Source organism: Cryptotermes secundus, unplaced genomic scaffold (genome assembly GCF_002891405.2).
Source record: "Cryptotermes secundus unplaced genomic scaffold, Csec_1.0 scaffold1283, whole genome shotgun sequence".
Taxonomy (NCBI): domain Eukaryota; kingdom Metazoa; phylum Arthropoda; class Insecta; order Blattodea; family Kalotermitidae; genus Cryptotermes; species Cryptotermes secundus.
This window is the reverse complement of record NW_019718288.1, coordinates 432,923-447,009: the sequence shown is the minus strand read 5'-3', so window position 1 is coordinate 447,009 and position 14,087 is coordinate 432,923. Positions and strand designations below refer to the sequence as shown.

The following is a 14,087-nucleotide window of genomic DNA, read 5'->3' as shown; positions in this document are numbered from 1 at the left end:
TAAACCAACTACATTTGAATCAGATTGTCCACAGTCTACTCACTTTGCTTGCCACTTGTTCTTTGCTTTTTGCTTGCTTCGCTTACTCCTTGATTCTGAAGATAGAGGCATTATGTTCCTTCAAAACATCAGTAAACCTGTAGCAGGCTGCATGGTATCACAGCCAAGAAAATATTACTCTTTTATAAAAGTGCAGTTATCAGTATGTTGATACGTATTATTGTATGTGGTCTGAATTGCGTTCAGGTTTCTCATTCTCTGAAGAGTTAAGAAGATTGTCATTGCAAGGCATTTACATATATTAATCTTTATTGTCTGTGTCCTGCTTTAGTTTTTAATCGTTGCCACCACCACTGATTTCAGTTGTGCATAGGAAAACCATAGTGCATCCATAGGAACCTGATTCATAGTCAATTTCATACCTTTATTCCTTGAGTTTCCTTCTCCCTCCTCTATTTTTCTTCATGTTCCTTCATTTTTGCACCTTTGAGAATAGCAGTCCAGTGCATCCCTTTATGTAAATTTTTATCCTGTCCTTACTGCTCAACCCATTTCCATTTTCTTTTTATCTTCCTTGGGGTAAAGGGTGGTCAGCATTTAAGGCTTGACAGCATCACTGCCATCTGTGAGCTGATTGTCTAGAAGATGTTGAAACCTTGACTTCTCACAACCCTGTGGGCCTCTATGGCCAGTTACAGGGACAGCTTTACCTTTTACCTCTTTTTTATAATTTGTTCGTGTCCTGTTTTGCTCCAAAGCTAATGGTTGGAGATTATTTCGTGCCATTTGATGTTTAGAACTTTTGTTAGTCATCAGTTTGTAAATGTTTTTAGCTTATGATTAAGAAGTTCAATGTTTCACCTCTGTGTAAAAGAAAAATTGTTATTAAAATTCTTAATTTTGTTCATTTTGGCAGATAGGTTGCCCTTCACACTAGGTATAACTGGACAAAGGCTCCATTTTCTCTTTTATGTAGCTCTTATCTTCAAATTAATATCTAAGAATCTATGATGTGTATATAATTTAGGGTGAAATATTTGTGCATTACACAGGTGCTCCTAGTATAGAAGCATAATTAGGTATTTGTTGTTTTGTTTATCAGTAAGAAAAGTGTTGTAACAGTCTCATTCTTAGAATGGGTGAAGTTTGCTGTAAGAGAACTTAGTAAACAAGAACAAACTTGCATTTTAAACTGTTTCTTTAGTGTTTGAGAATCAAAAACATTCCAGTATAATTCCCAGTATTAGTAATTTTATATACACATATACTCAGCCTCCACCACACAGACAGATGCATGTTCACACACACACACACACACACACACATGCAGAGAGAGAGAGAGAGAGAGAGTTTTTAAAGGTACAGACACAATTTACAGGAGGTATGGGGCGAGATCATTTGGAATAGGAAATTACATAAATCTTTTTCCAATTCATAATAATTATTGACTTACATTGCTTCAAAATTGAATGTACACTTGTGATTAGACTACTTGGTTGGAACATTAATGCCATATATAATGATTTCTTGGGGTGGAGTGAGACTGAGTCCAATTGGTACATCCAGCCCTGGATGATGGATGAATATGGAGCAGTTTGTGGAATGAGAAATGGCAGGGGAAACCAAAGTACTCAGAGAAAACATGCCCCAGTTCCACTTTGTCCACCACAGATCCCACATGACCTGACCTGGGATCGAGCCCAGGTTGCTGCAGTGGGAAAATGGTGACTAACCACCAGAGCTGTGACATGGACATGATTTGTTATTACTTGTAATTTGTCTAAAAGGTGAAGCAGGTGTTGGCAGGATGTGTAATAATTTTGTGATATTTTGTTGAAAACTTACAGCATTTGTTGCCCAACTTCACTATATGTGACGAGTAACACACTGGCTGAGTAATCCGTTTTTGAGCAGTGAATATGATGAGGAAGGCCAGTTGCATTGCCACCTCATTTCTTTATGCTCATTCCCTTAGGCTTGTTTTCTGGTGTTGTATGAAGAAATCACTGAAGATGCGATAATTCTAAAACTTCAGTGACCTCATTAATGCATGCAGAAAGATGCTAAAAGTATCCTTAGGTGCCTTTGGACATCGGTCTTTCTCACACCTGTATAAGAGCTGAAGGCAGTTGTTTTGAGCAAATGTAAGTGGTGTATACAGTTTTCAGAAAATATAGGCATTTGTATTGACTACTAGTAGGTGGATTGTGTTAATATTTATGTCACCTTTTAGAGAAGTTTTAATCAATAGAATATCACCATATATGGCTTCAAATGTTATAATCAGGGAGTTTCTATCATTTGCAAACTTTCATTTCTGAAGTAGTGGTAAGTCAGTAACTGTTATGAAATGGAAACCTGCTGATATACATTATCTTCTGCAGAAGATCTGTATAGTTTCTGTATGTAATAGTAATACATTATGAAATATCCTGTGTCATGTGGGTGTGAGTGGGTTTTTGTGTGTATGTGTGAACGCACAATTTGTCAATTGTTCTCCAGTACGTGGTGTCTGGTCCTATTGGTAGGAAACCACGAGTCATAGTACAAATGTGTTTAAGTTCACCAGTGTTTCATTGCTTGGAAACCCTTTAATGCATAAAGCAATCAGTATGTATTAGTTGGGTAGTATGTAGGTAACTCAATAAGTAAGTTACAAATGGATATACAGTCAACTCTCGATTATCCGGGGGCGGATTAACCGGTTTGCGGCTTAACCGTGGCTACTGAGGCTTTTTTGAGGCTTATNCCCCTGTCCCATCATTTCACAAGCCCCTGAAAACCAGCAGCATAAAATTCTTTGGGCTGCTCTCGGAACCAGGCAGTGACTTCCCCTTACAGGGAACATTTATATCCTCAGGATACTTCGTAAGGCCATTCAACGGAAGCAACCAGGACTCCTCACCAAAGGAATGTTGCTCTTGCATGACAACACGTGTCCCCATACTGCCAACAAGACAAATGAGGCGCTGTGAAATTTCAAGTGGGAAGTCCTCTAGCATCCTCCATATAGCCCTGACCTTGCTCCAAGTGACTTGCATTTGTTCGGCCCTCTTTAAACATCATCTTTCGGCTGAACATTTTCCTGACGATGAAGCTGTAGAAAGGGAAGTCACTGCCTGGTTCCGACAGCAGCGCAAAGAATTTTATTCTGCTGGTTTTCAGGGGCTTTTGAAATGATGGGACAAGTGCCTCAGTGTACAGGGAGATTATGTTGAGAAATAAAATCATTTTTCAAATCAGTACCCTTATTTGTTTAAGTTCTATATCCATTTGTAACTTACTTATTGACTTATCCTTTTAAATAATAAAATGTTGAACAAAAAAATGTATACAGAAAAAGCTTCAATAAACCAAACTAATTGAAGCTCTGGTGTGTTTGGACTGCTGGATCATTCAGATAACTGGATTCCAAATAGAAAACTAGAATTTTTAATCACATTTTTTATTAAAAAGATTTATGGATACATTTTATATTGTAAACAACAACTGGAGCCACAGGCATTCATCTACACTCCAGGCTCAGGGAAAGTCATAAGTGGTTAACTGGATTAATTATTTCCACATATAGAGGTTGGTGCTTTTAACACATATTGTCATATTACACAAGAATTTGTTTTTACTGCAAGGAAGTCAAATAATTAGATTAAATTTATAATTTTTGGAGGTGACGATTATGGAGAGGGTTGTGGTACTGTAAGTCAGTTCAAATTGACATTAGTTCAAATTACTAAGGTTCTACTGTATTCATAAGATTGTCATATGCATAGCACAAAATAGGGATTTGCAGCATCATACGTTAACTTTGCATTTCTTGTCTGCAGGTCTTGCAGAGTCTGCGTTGAAATGTGATAAGATAGATCCATGTGGTGCCAGCACATCCCATGATTTCAAAGAATTTGAAACAAGGATGGGAGCTAATGATTCGGAATTGAAATTAGCTCCTTGCAGTGTTGTCTCCTTATCACAGATTTTCTTTGACCATGATAATGAGATGGATGTAGATGACTGTGAGAGCATCAAATTCACATTGAAGTTACTTTCCAATGCAGATATGTATAGACTAAAAGAGGAAGCAATGGATGAAGATAGTTCAAGCAGAGACAACGTGGATGATCTAGAAAGTGGGATAGTAGTAGGTAGAAGTAGTCAGCCACATGAGGGTTCGTTTATGACCAAAGGAGTCAAAATTTATTCTGGTGTTAATAGAAGTTCTGAGATAAGGAAGAAGAAGAGGAAGAAAGCCAAAGAGAAAGACAAGTTAAAAGAAAATGAATATACAAGCCTGGTGGATATGAAGATGTATGTGGATGTGTCGGGCTCTGCTGATATAGGTACTACAGTTAAGGCTGAATTTGCCTCAGGTATGTTCTCAGCCACAACCAGCATAAATTAGTGCATGTTGAACATAATTAGCATAATCATCCTCACTCTTCTTTGTGTATATTTGCTTATTTCCCCTAACTTCCTTCTTTTAAGATCCATGTGCTTCTAAAATGATGTTTCTGTCATATTTAAGTATTCATAATATTTATTTTGTCTTTATTTCTTTGGGGTTTTATCTCCTCAAATGTATGCATCCAGAGTGTTACTGTAATTTGCATAGCTGGACAGATTACCCTGTGAAACTAGACAGAAATATGTTCGTAGGAAGTAGCTAGAAAATAACACCAGGTGCTGCCATTATGACATGACATTGAAACAAACTGCATGAAAATTTTTATGTGTAATTTGACCTTAGATAGTTACAGACAAGACAGATGCAATTGACATTTTTCCCTTTATTTGAGGAAGCAAGGTTAAATGTTTGTATTTTTGAATGCTGTGGTTAATTTTGTTATAGTTCATTATGAAAAAATTAGTTCAGTTCTGCTTGTAGATCTACAATGCTTTAATCCTTGAATTATAGTTATCGTTAGCCTAATTTCCGTATTTAAAAAAATAAAGGATGCTTATGAGATCACCTTGTTGTCTGTGTGTCCATGTGTTTGTGTATCGCCTCCCTCCCCCAACTCCTGAGAGCTGGACTTGTTCTCTTTATATAAATTATGAGTTGGACCACAAAGAAGACACTGCCTCCAGCAGTTCCTCTGTTGGTAGCATACTTTCCCTACCTGTATGTCTATGTGTATCCCTCCTGTTGCTGCTAGGCAATGGTCTGATTCCTGGACAGTGGCCCAGTTAGTAGGTAGCGGCTCAGTAAACAAATACACGTGCAACAGTAGAAGAACTGTTGGATGCCTCATTTTACATGTAGTCTGTGTCTTCTTATCAAGGGAAAGCAGGTGATCAGTTCTTCCCACAAGTGTTCCATGTGGAAGCAGGGCCAAATACCTCCATGGTAGCTCTGTGAGTTGTGGGAGGCGCCAAGAAGGGACCCCAGTACCTAGGAGTATACATGGGCCACCCTGTTCCTGGAGTTATAAATATGGGGACCTGGCCCTCCAGGCTGGGGGATTCTCAAGTCTGAGACAGTAAAATATGGTCATGAATCCTGTGAGACTCGGACCCCAGAATGACCAGAGTGATTGTAAACAGCAGACCCATCCTCTCATCACAGGGGATGTTACATAAGGACCATAACCGCAAGTGTTCAGTTGAAAAAGAAAATGCTGGTAGTGGGTCTCAAGGGGCTTGGCACCGAGATGAACTGATTGGCAGGAAACCACCAGTCGTAAAGCAACTCTGACTATAGTTCTTCCCAGAGCTTTTTATGTATATTTCTGATATTCGCTGCATTTTGAGAATTGGCTGTTATAGTGACAAAACATCTTGCTTACATTTTACTACTTCTTCTTATTGTTATTAGTGGGACTGGCCAGGAACATATGCTCTGACTACTATTTTTGATTAGTATTCAAACGCTCCTGGCATTCATCCCACTTGATGCTATTAAAAAAATATGTCACCATAGTGATAGCCTGTGGCAAAATGTACCCTAGACACTGGCCAGTGTTCAGTATGATGGCAGTGAAATGTGTGATCTTTTGGAATTTAGCAAAAATGATAGATTTATGCAAATGTAAATTTTCTTGCAGTTATAGAAAGCAAGATATAAATTCCTCTTAACAGTTTGGTACTGGAATATTGCACTAAGATGCCACACATGTATTTCTAAGCATGCTACAGAAATGTGAATTTACATCCACAGTCTAACTGATGGGCTGGTAAAAATTAAGTAATTTGTGACAGGTGTAGGTACTGCTAGTGAAGATATGTCATCAGAAGTGACCAGCTCTGCAGCAAGCAGCCCATCAGTTAGCTCTCGAAGCAGCTTCAAAATGTCTGGTTCGGGTGCGAGATACAGTCGTGGAGATTCCCCTGCTCTGTTTTCAAGTGGAGGAAAAGGGAAAAAGATCTTCGTGGACCTGTCTGATCCAGCTTTACTCAAACCATTCGAGTATGGTATGTACTGAATTGTACTTCAGATAGTCAGCATTTTATATGAATGGGTGCGACATGTGTACGTGCATATTGTTGCAGAGCTTAAGATGTGGAACCATATCACACAGCATTAGGAATAACTGAGAAGAACTGAGTAACATTTTTCTGAAATATCAAAGTGTGTATCACATATGGGTAAAGGTGAAGTTTTTGCTGTGCTTAATTAATTAAGTAGTTAAGCAGTGCACCATGAAGACTTATGGGGAAGTGGAGGTATAGCTCCACCATTCTTGACCTTGGCAGTAGGAGGTGAGTGGTCAGTTTCATACCCTGGCTGCTTTATCCCACCCACCCAGGAAGGAGCTCATGGTACCTATTGTATAGGAGACTGGGTGAGCCCCAGAACCATTGTCTATGCTCCAGAGTAGAGGCATCCTGAACCTGCCAGGAATCAAACCCTGGGTGTCCATCCAATAGCCTATTGCTATACCAACTGAGCTATCCTGGCTCATGAATCTCATGCAGAATATCTTAAATGACAAAAAAGATGCTTATTTTCTGATTGCTTTGACACCCTTAATTTTAACCTAAAAGTAGGGCACTAGTAAATACATAAATTGCAGGGAAATATCATGAATCACTGATCAGTCAGTGAAGAATAACCAATCTGGCTATGGCAAAGCTCATATTGTCAGTTTCTGTATAAGGATGATACAAGGGATGCTAGATACATGTAATATACCTGGACATTAATTATTGGAGATACAGGAAGTATGTTTTCAAGAGTTTTGTATTCTGAGATATATTGCTGTCTAGTCCTTTAAAAGTCGACCGATGTTTTGGAGGAACATAGTGCGAGTAAAGCTCTGCTTGCTACCTGCTTCATATTGGTTTCTTGCTAAGTTTGTTTTTCGATTATGGCGCAGACATATTCCTCTGAAACATCAGTTGACTTTGAACATACTGCACAGTGTTGTATCCCAGATGATCACACCCTTCGTAACCACTGCTGTGAGAATCTGAAATCCAACAATACACGTTTTCATTTTCCCATAATAATCTTCCCCAATTAGGTTGATGAACTTTCTATGTTTTGCAGGTGAAAAATAAATCCTTGAAAAACTGAAAAATAGAAGTCTTTATCTTCTTCCTCAAATTACTCTGAAACAGCATTTTTAGATTCATTGCTTCTTAAAAGCTGACATCTGTTAAAATGTCTTGCTGGTTTTCAGAACAGAAAGTAGTCACTGGAGACCAGGTCTGGACTGTAAGTTAGTTGGTTTAATTAGCCAGATCACAGTTTTTATGGCAGATGTTGCTTTTCATGACTTGTGTGCAGCAGTATTGTCAAGAAGAAGCATGACACCTCTTGTGAGTGAACTTTTCTCGTCATCTTTCCTGATACATCCGTTAAATTTCAAAGCACAGCAGCACAAGGCGTCTCCAGTGATTGTTGTCTTGTATGGTTATAAAAAAACCTCTGTGGTGTTAGTTTGCAAGCAAACTATTCCAACTGAGTAACCACCACCTGTCAGCGAAGTTAGTGCCAAGTTTAGCAGATAGTTGGTGCCGTGTGGTTCAGAAGCACAACGAATTCCCATAGCCATTAAATTCGGTTTTCTAGACGAGAGCCGCTATTTCCTTGAAATAGCTCCTCAGTTATCCTCACGAAGCTGAGTGGACCCCATTCCAGACCCACCACTTCTCAGAAAATCGAATCCGGGGCCTCTGGATCTGTAGCCAGAAACTCTGACCACTAGACCACAGAGGCGGCCATCGATGGGCATAATTGCCTTAAAATCTTAAAATGCCTTTACTGTGATCTTTCTGGCTAATGGTGGCACCTGAAATTTTCTTGGAGTGGGTGAAGCATAGTGTTTCCACTGCAAATCTCCTCAGAAATTTGAATAAAGTCTGCTTCTGAATTAACTGGCATTCTTTATGCCCAGTGAGAACTGACCTTTGACTTACACAGGCATTAATGTAAAATGACCAAAATGAATGGTTCCGACACATTGCGTTCTGAAGGATTATAAATATCCGCCCTGCTTGGCCAGGTCTTAAGATTTTAGCATATATCTGGACTTGTCACTTCCAGTGGTCTTCCAGGCTGGGGAATATCAACTTCATTGCATTCCCTGCTACACATGTACCAGTTAGAACAGTATTTTGCCTGGTATTTAGAGGATGCAGCATCATTATACACAACCAGCATCTGATTGTGAACAACCTTTGTTCCATTTTCCTTTTTTGTGAGGAATTTGACGGTGGATCAGTGCTCTAACCTGACAAGATCAGTTTGGACACACTAATAGGTTGATTTAAACCATGCTGACACAAGTTTCAAGTGAACTTAGTGGTAATTAAACACACAACACTTAGAGGGATGTCAGAACAGGTTACAACTTGTTTCATCATGATGCAACACCAATGTCTGGTCTAGATAGATTGTATGCCTAGTGTCCTTCCTACTTGCATTTCTTAGTGTCGCTTTCCGCAACATATTGAATGAAATGGGAGAAATGCAGTAATGCAGGAGTGGCTGTAGTTTGTAGACTGTAGGATCTCAAAAAGAAAAACACATTTTGTGCAATAAGTAGATCTCCTCATGTCAGGCTTGTAGGTAAATTGTGCATTGAAAAGTGTGTGTCATTCTGAGTAGTACTTCATTTTACAGAAGCAAACTCGTAAGTTTGTACCATAACATGTTATGAAAGCTAACAGTTTAGCCCAGGTAACTTCTTAATGCATTAAATCAAGCCTTAATTTTGCCACTGTTCCCTACTAGGTTGGAAGCGAGAATTAGTGTACCGTAGCACAAGTGAATCAACACCCAAGAAGATGGCTGATATCTATTATTACACACCAGCAGGAAAGAAGGTGCGGTCAAATCGTGAGGTGCTGGAGCACTGTAAGTATATTTTAGTCCACTGGAGTAATTAATTACTGCAAAACATTGTTCCATTTAAAGGATCACGATGGAACAAGAAAGAGTGTTGTTCAAACAGTGGTTTTCTATATTCAGTTATAGATCAGCAGTGGGATAATAATAATTATGAAACTTGCAGATCTAATCATAGTAGTGCAAATTGCTGTGCCAGCTATTGTATTTATAGTGCTACTTTTGCTGTTCTTAGTTGATGGATAACTCACGCTAATGTTCATTTTATGATATCCAGGTATGTATACTTTACAGTGATTGATTTTTTTACATTATCCATCATAATTTTCATTTAAAATGACATTTCAGAAAGTAGAAACTTGACTCTTTCCTCAGATAAAAAGCCTACTCAGTTGGGCCCAACTGAGAGAGTTAGTTCCCATATCTGGGCACCAGAAGCAGCACAAGATGCTATGTTTATAAACAAGGCACAAGAGAAACTATCTGTGGAAATTAAAATAAAACTCAGACAGACATATTCAGCCAAATATATGAGACCTTACACCCAAGGGCATGCATGTTTGTGCCAGGATCCATAAATTAAATAACAATAAATAACTTTCAGGTATTTATGTGTATCTTCTCTTACAAGACCTTTGTGTGAAGTAATTTTTCTCTCTCTTTCTTTTTAGTGGATTCAGGAGACTTAACCATTGAAAATTTTACATTCTGCAAAGAAGTGTTAGGAGTCAATGACCCTACGAAAGAGATCATCAGAGATGCAAAGAAGATTGTGCCCAAAGTCAGTATGAGTTGCACAGGACCTTCCTAATTGATCACTATTTCAGTCTAGTTACTTCTAGGAAGTATGTGTTATGTTTATGCTTAGTGGTTTAAAATTCCTACAGATTTCTTTCAGAATGTTTATTCTGTGTTTTAATGTGTTACATGAAAATCATTTCTGCAGCCATAAATGGAAGTGTTGTACCATAATTTGAAACATTGTCACCCAGTAGATTGATGTCATGTCACTTAATGTCTTCTTACCATACCTAAAATGAGTCATCATGGCCTTTGTAATTGTCCTCGTTTGTAGTATGATCTCTATAAATGTCATGCCATAGTTATTGGAATTGTGTTTTAGGATCCCAATGCAACACAAGCAAAAAAGGCTGCAAAACTGAAGTCAAAAATGATATCTTCTCCATTGCATGAGGCAGTGAGCTCTAGCCCCATTTCACAGGTTTCAAAAGGCTCACAGCAGGGACGAACTGTACCACCAAAAGCATTTCCAAAGATAAAGGTATACATATTATCATTCATTGACATTGCTACCAGGTTTGCTCTTCCTGTGATGGAACATTTTCCATTTTTCACTGTGCTCCTATTAGTGTTGTAGTATTTATGTCCTTACTTTCCTTATCCTCTTTTGTTTATTTGGTATCTCCATTTTCCACATACTAAGCAACTTCTGACAGATCTGGTATACCTGTGAACTGTGTATCCATAGAGCGTTGATGTGAGAATACAATGAAAGCTATTGTTCCATTTCCAGTGCCTTACTCTTTCATTGAAAAGAAATAAAGCTCTTGGAAATATGATCCATATCTGATGGTTGTTGCATCATCATAAAATGTATCTCAAAAACAGAACCACGAACTACACTCTACAGCTCCAGATGAGAAACAGGATAAATTGCATATACTTGTTCAGTTTGTACTTTTCATTAATTACTGGATTAAAATTCTCTAGTAAGTCACAGAAATTCTTCTGCTCTTTGTCTGTTGGATGTCCAATTGAACCACAATTTCAGGTAGAGAATATTTCTTCCAGATTACTTGTGAAATATTTATGTCTTTGTGATATATCTTTGAGGTTGAAGGAGATCAGAAATCTCAATTTTTTGAACAGATGCCTTTACTGTGTCATAATTCTTATGGTCAGCAGCCAGCTCTAGGTTGTAAAGGGTTGTATTGATGGTGTATAACCCTTGGGATAACTTGGTCTTTGGACTTAGTCCATCATCCAGTATTCTAAAGAACAAAAATGAATACACTCTTTCAGAAACTGGTTCAGTGACTGAGGTTAGCTTTTTCTAACAGACCCAGCAGAGTAGGTATCTTCCACCCCTCACCTGAGGATGAATTCAGATCAAGTTTCTGAAAGGTTGTATTCTTTTGTATTCTTTAGAATACCTGATGATGAACAGAGCTCAAAAACCCGGTAATCCAGAGCGGGATCTCCTGCTAATGCCCCTTTTTATTTGAACTTCATCATCCAGAATGTCATTTGTAATAAGAAGATATACACTCCCTGTATGTGTTGTACATATCAAGAATATCATCCAGAGTTTTATGTCCTGTTGTGGGAAATTTAAGTACTTATCAGTGTTCCCACTTCAGTAAACTATAAAGCTGGTACAGAATGTTGCAAAGAATGTCTCATGACTCTGAGCACAACCCTGGGCTGCAAATGGGCAGATCTTGTAACAAAACATGTTGAAATATGTGACAGAATATGTACACTCCTCACATAGTACTTTCATATGTGGTACAGAAGCTTGTGAACAACTCTTACATATGTAAGTTTTGAGGTTTTCGCGGCGATGACAATGAAGAAAGTCGTCTTCTGGGTTTAGGCACCGTGTATTCTTCGTTTTGGCCGACGTTTCGGAGGAACGTAGCGCCTCCATCTTCAGAGCAGTTGAATGGCTAGGAATGCGGAGAGCAGTAGCTACCACAGCTACTGCTCTCCGCATTCCAAGCCATTCAACTGCTCTGAAGATGGAGGCGCTACGTTCCTCCGAAACGTCGGCCAAAACGAAGAATACACGGTGCCTAAACCCAGAAGACGACTTTCTTCAACTCTTACATATGTTTCCATTTACATGTAAATGTACATGTTTTCTCTTTAGAGGAGTTGCAGATTCTGAAAAGGGTCACACTGAATACAGCTGTTGTATGACTGAAAGTAGTGAGTAATAGCCGATTGTATTTGTGTTCTAGGTGTCTTCTGTGAAACTACAGAGGCTACCAGTTAAACAGAAAAAGAATGAAAGTTCAGAGGATGGAGAAATGGAGATAGGAATGTTGCCACCCATGTGGAGCCCAAGTGACAGCCCATTTCTGAAAAAATCCACAGGGAGCCCCCAGACAGTCAGTGCTGTTAGCTGGTCAGCAAAGTGAGTACACAATTTTGTAACTTATATTGCTATGTATTCACACTTAGTATCTAGGAAATGCCTGGTCTTCCTGCAAGAAAACGCTTCTTGGTTAAATTATGTTTCTTTAATCTTTATCAGATGAACTTTGCATTGTGGTTTATGTATCCACAGTCCAGTTGGCTGTGAAACACAATGCTGTACCCCTAAAATATCTATTTGGAACCATGCTGCAGCAACTATTACACTGTAATGTATCTGGTGTTCTATACAGATATAAAGGTTCATTGTGCTTTACTGCTGTGAAATATTTAGAAACATGAACCCTAGCAGGGTCATTCTCACTCTGAGCAGATCAGATCACAGTCATGTCCTGTTTATGTGAATATTCTGTCAAAATGCCAATCATTCTTGTTCAAGATCTTGTTCACTTGGACATAGCTATATCTGAATGAGTTAGTGAGAATGAATGTTAGTTCTGTCTTATGCTCATGCATGGTCATGGGCTCGGCCATGATATAGGATCAAATGTAGAAGGGACTAATAATTTTACACTGTAAGATTTTATTACATTGGTGGAAAGGTGACCAAAATAAATTAAGTTTATTTTGCATGTTTGTAGATGAGAGGTGGGGCCAGACATTTGATGTGACTGGCTATACGTACGATATTACATAATTTGGAAAGTACAGGCATAATGCAAAATAGACAGTAACATAATCAGATGTGTTATGACATTTTGCATGTCTTTGTATGTAGTTAAATCATGTCTCTACTGATTAAGCACAAAACTTGTGGAAATGCAGTGGTTGATATCAAAGAAGGTGCTCCAGTTTGCATATTTGTGCAGTTTATATTGAACAGTTGTAAGGGATTTTATTACTTCAGATTAATGACCTGTCAGACAGTATTGTCAGATGATGGATTTCACATTTCCATAGCAGTGGCTGTGAAGGATACAGTCTTGTAGGATATGAGACCGTGTAGTTTGTTAGAACATCTGCCAGACTATGAGCATCACATTGCAGAGGTTACTTGTCATTATTGTTGAAGGCCTTCTTCAAGCCAGTAGCTCAACAGAGCAGAATACTTTCAACCAGTCACCATCTTTGAAACTCTTATCACAAATATTCATTCTGTACTTGTCTTAGCCGTTATAAAGATAGAATGTGATGGGCTGGACTTGTACCCCACATGAGAGATGGAAGAGAATTAGATATAGATAGGAGGATAATATTGTAACGTGTTTGCGTTACTGATCCCACTTATGACACCAGTGTAACGTGTTTCCTCGTTACTGAAGACGCCGTAGAGATGGTTAATTGGTTTATTTAACAATCTACAAATAACGGCTACAATTAATTATCTCACAGTTGCGGGGTTTCACACTTTATAACCCTAAGCGCATTAATCTGTTAACACTGTTGCGGGGTTTCACGACTTATAACCCTATGCGCAAATCAGTTCACTCTGTCTTCAGTAGTCTACACGTTTACCGTAGGGGAGCTTTGTATCACTGTATCACACGCTCCCAATTACACAATTACACACACGTCCGGATCTTCTTTCCGCGACGGCTGCTATACTCCAACTTGTAGTCGGCTGGCTGTTACTTTATAACTCGGAATGTCTTCGGCGGTAGCCACACTGGAACTCGAACTC

General features: G+C 38.7%; 1 protein-coding gene across 2 annotated transcripts in view; it reads left to right on the top strand.

Moving 5' to 3' along the window:
* Positions 1–14,087, top strand: part of LOC111875758 — a 39,856-nt gene that overhangs the window by 1,617 nt on the left and 24,152 nt on the right. For both annotated transcript variants that reach the window (XM_023872271.2, XM_023872257.2), the window contains exons 3-8: positions 3,825–4,364; positions 6,193–6,405; positions 9,173–9,295; positions 9,958–10,067; positions 10,410–10,568; positions 12,271–12,446. In XM_023872271.2, coding sequence (XP_023728039.1) covers positions 3,825–4,364; positions 6,193–6,405; positions 9,173–9,295; positions 9,958–10,067; positions 10,410–10,568; positions 12,271–12,446 — 1,321 coding nt within the window. The remainder of the gene's footprint in view (positions 1–3,824; positions 4,365–6,192; positions 6,406–9,172; positions 9,296–9,957; positions 10,068–10,409; positions 10,569–12,270; positions 12,447–14,087) is intronic.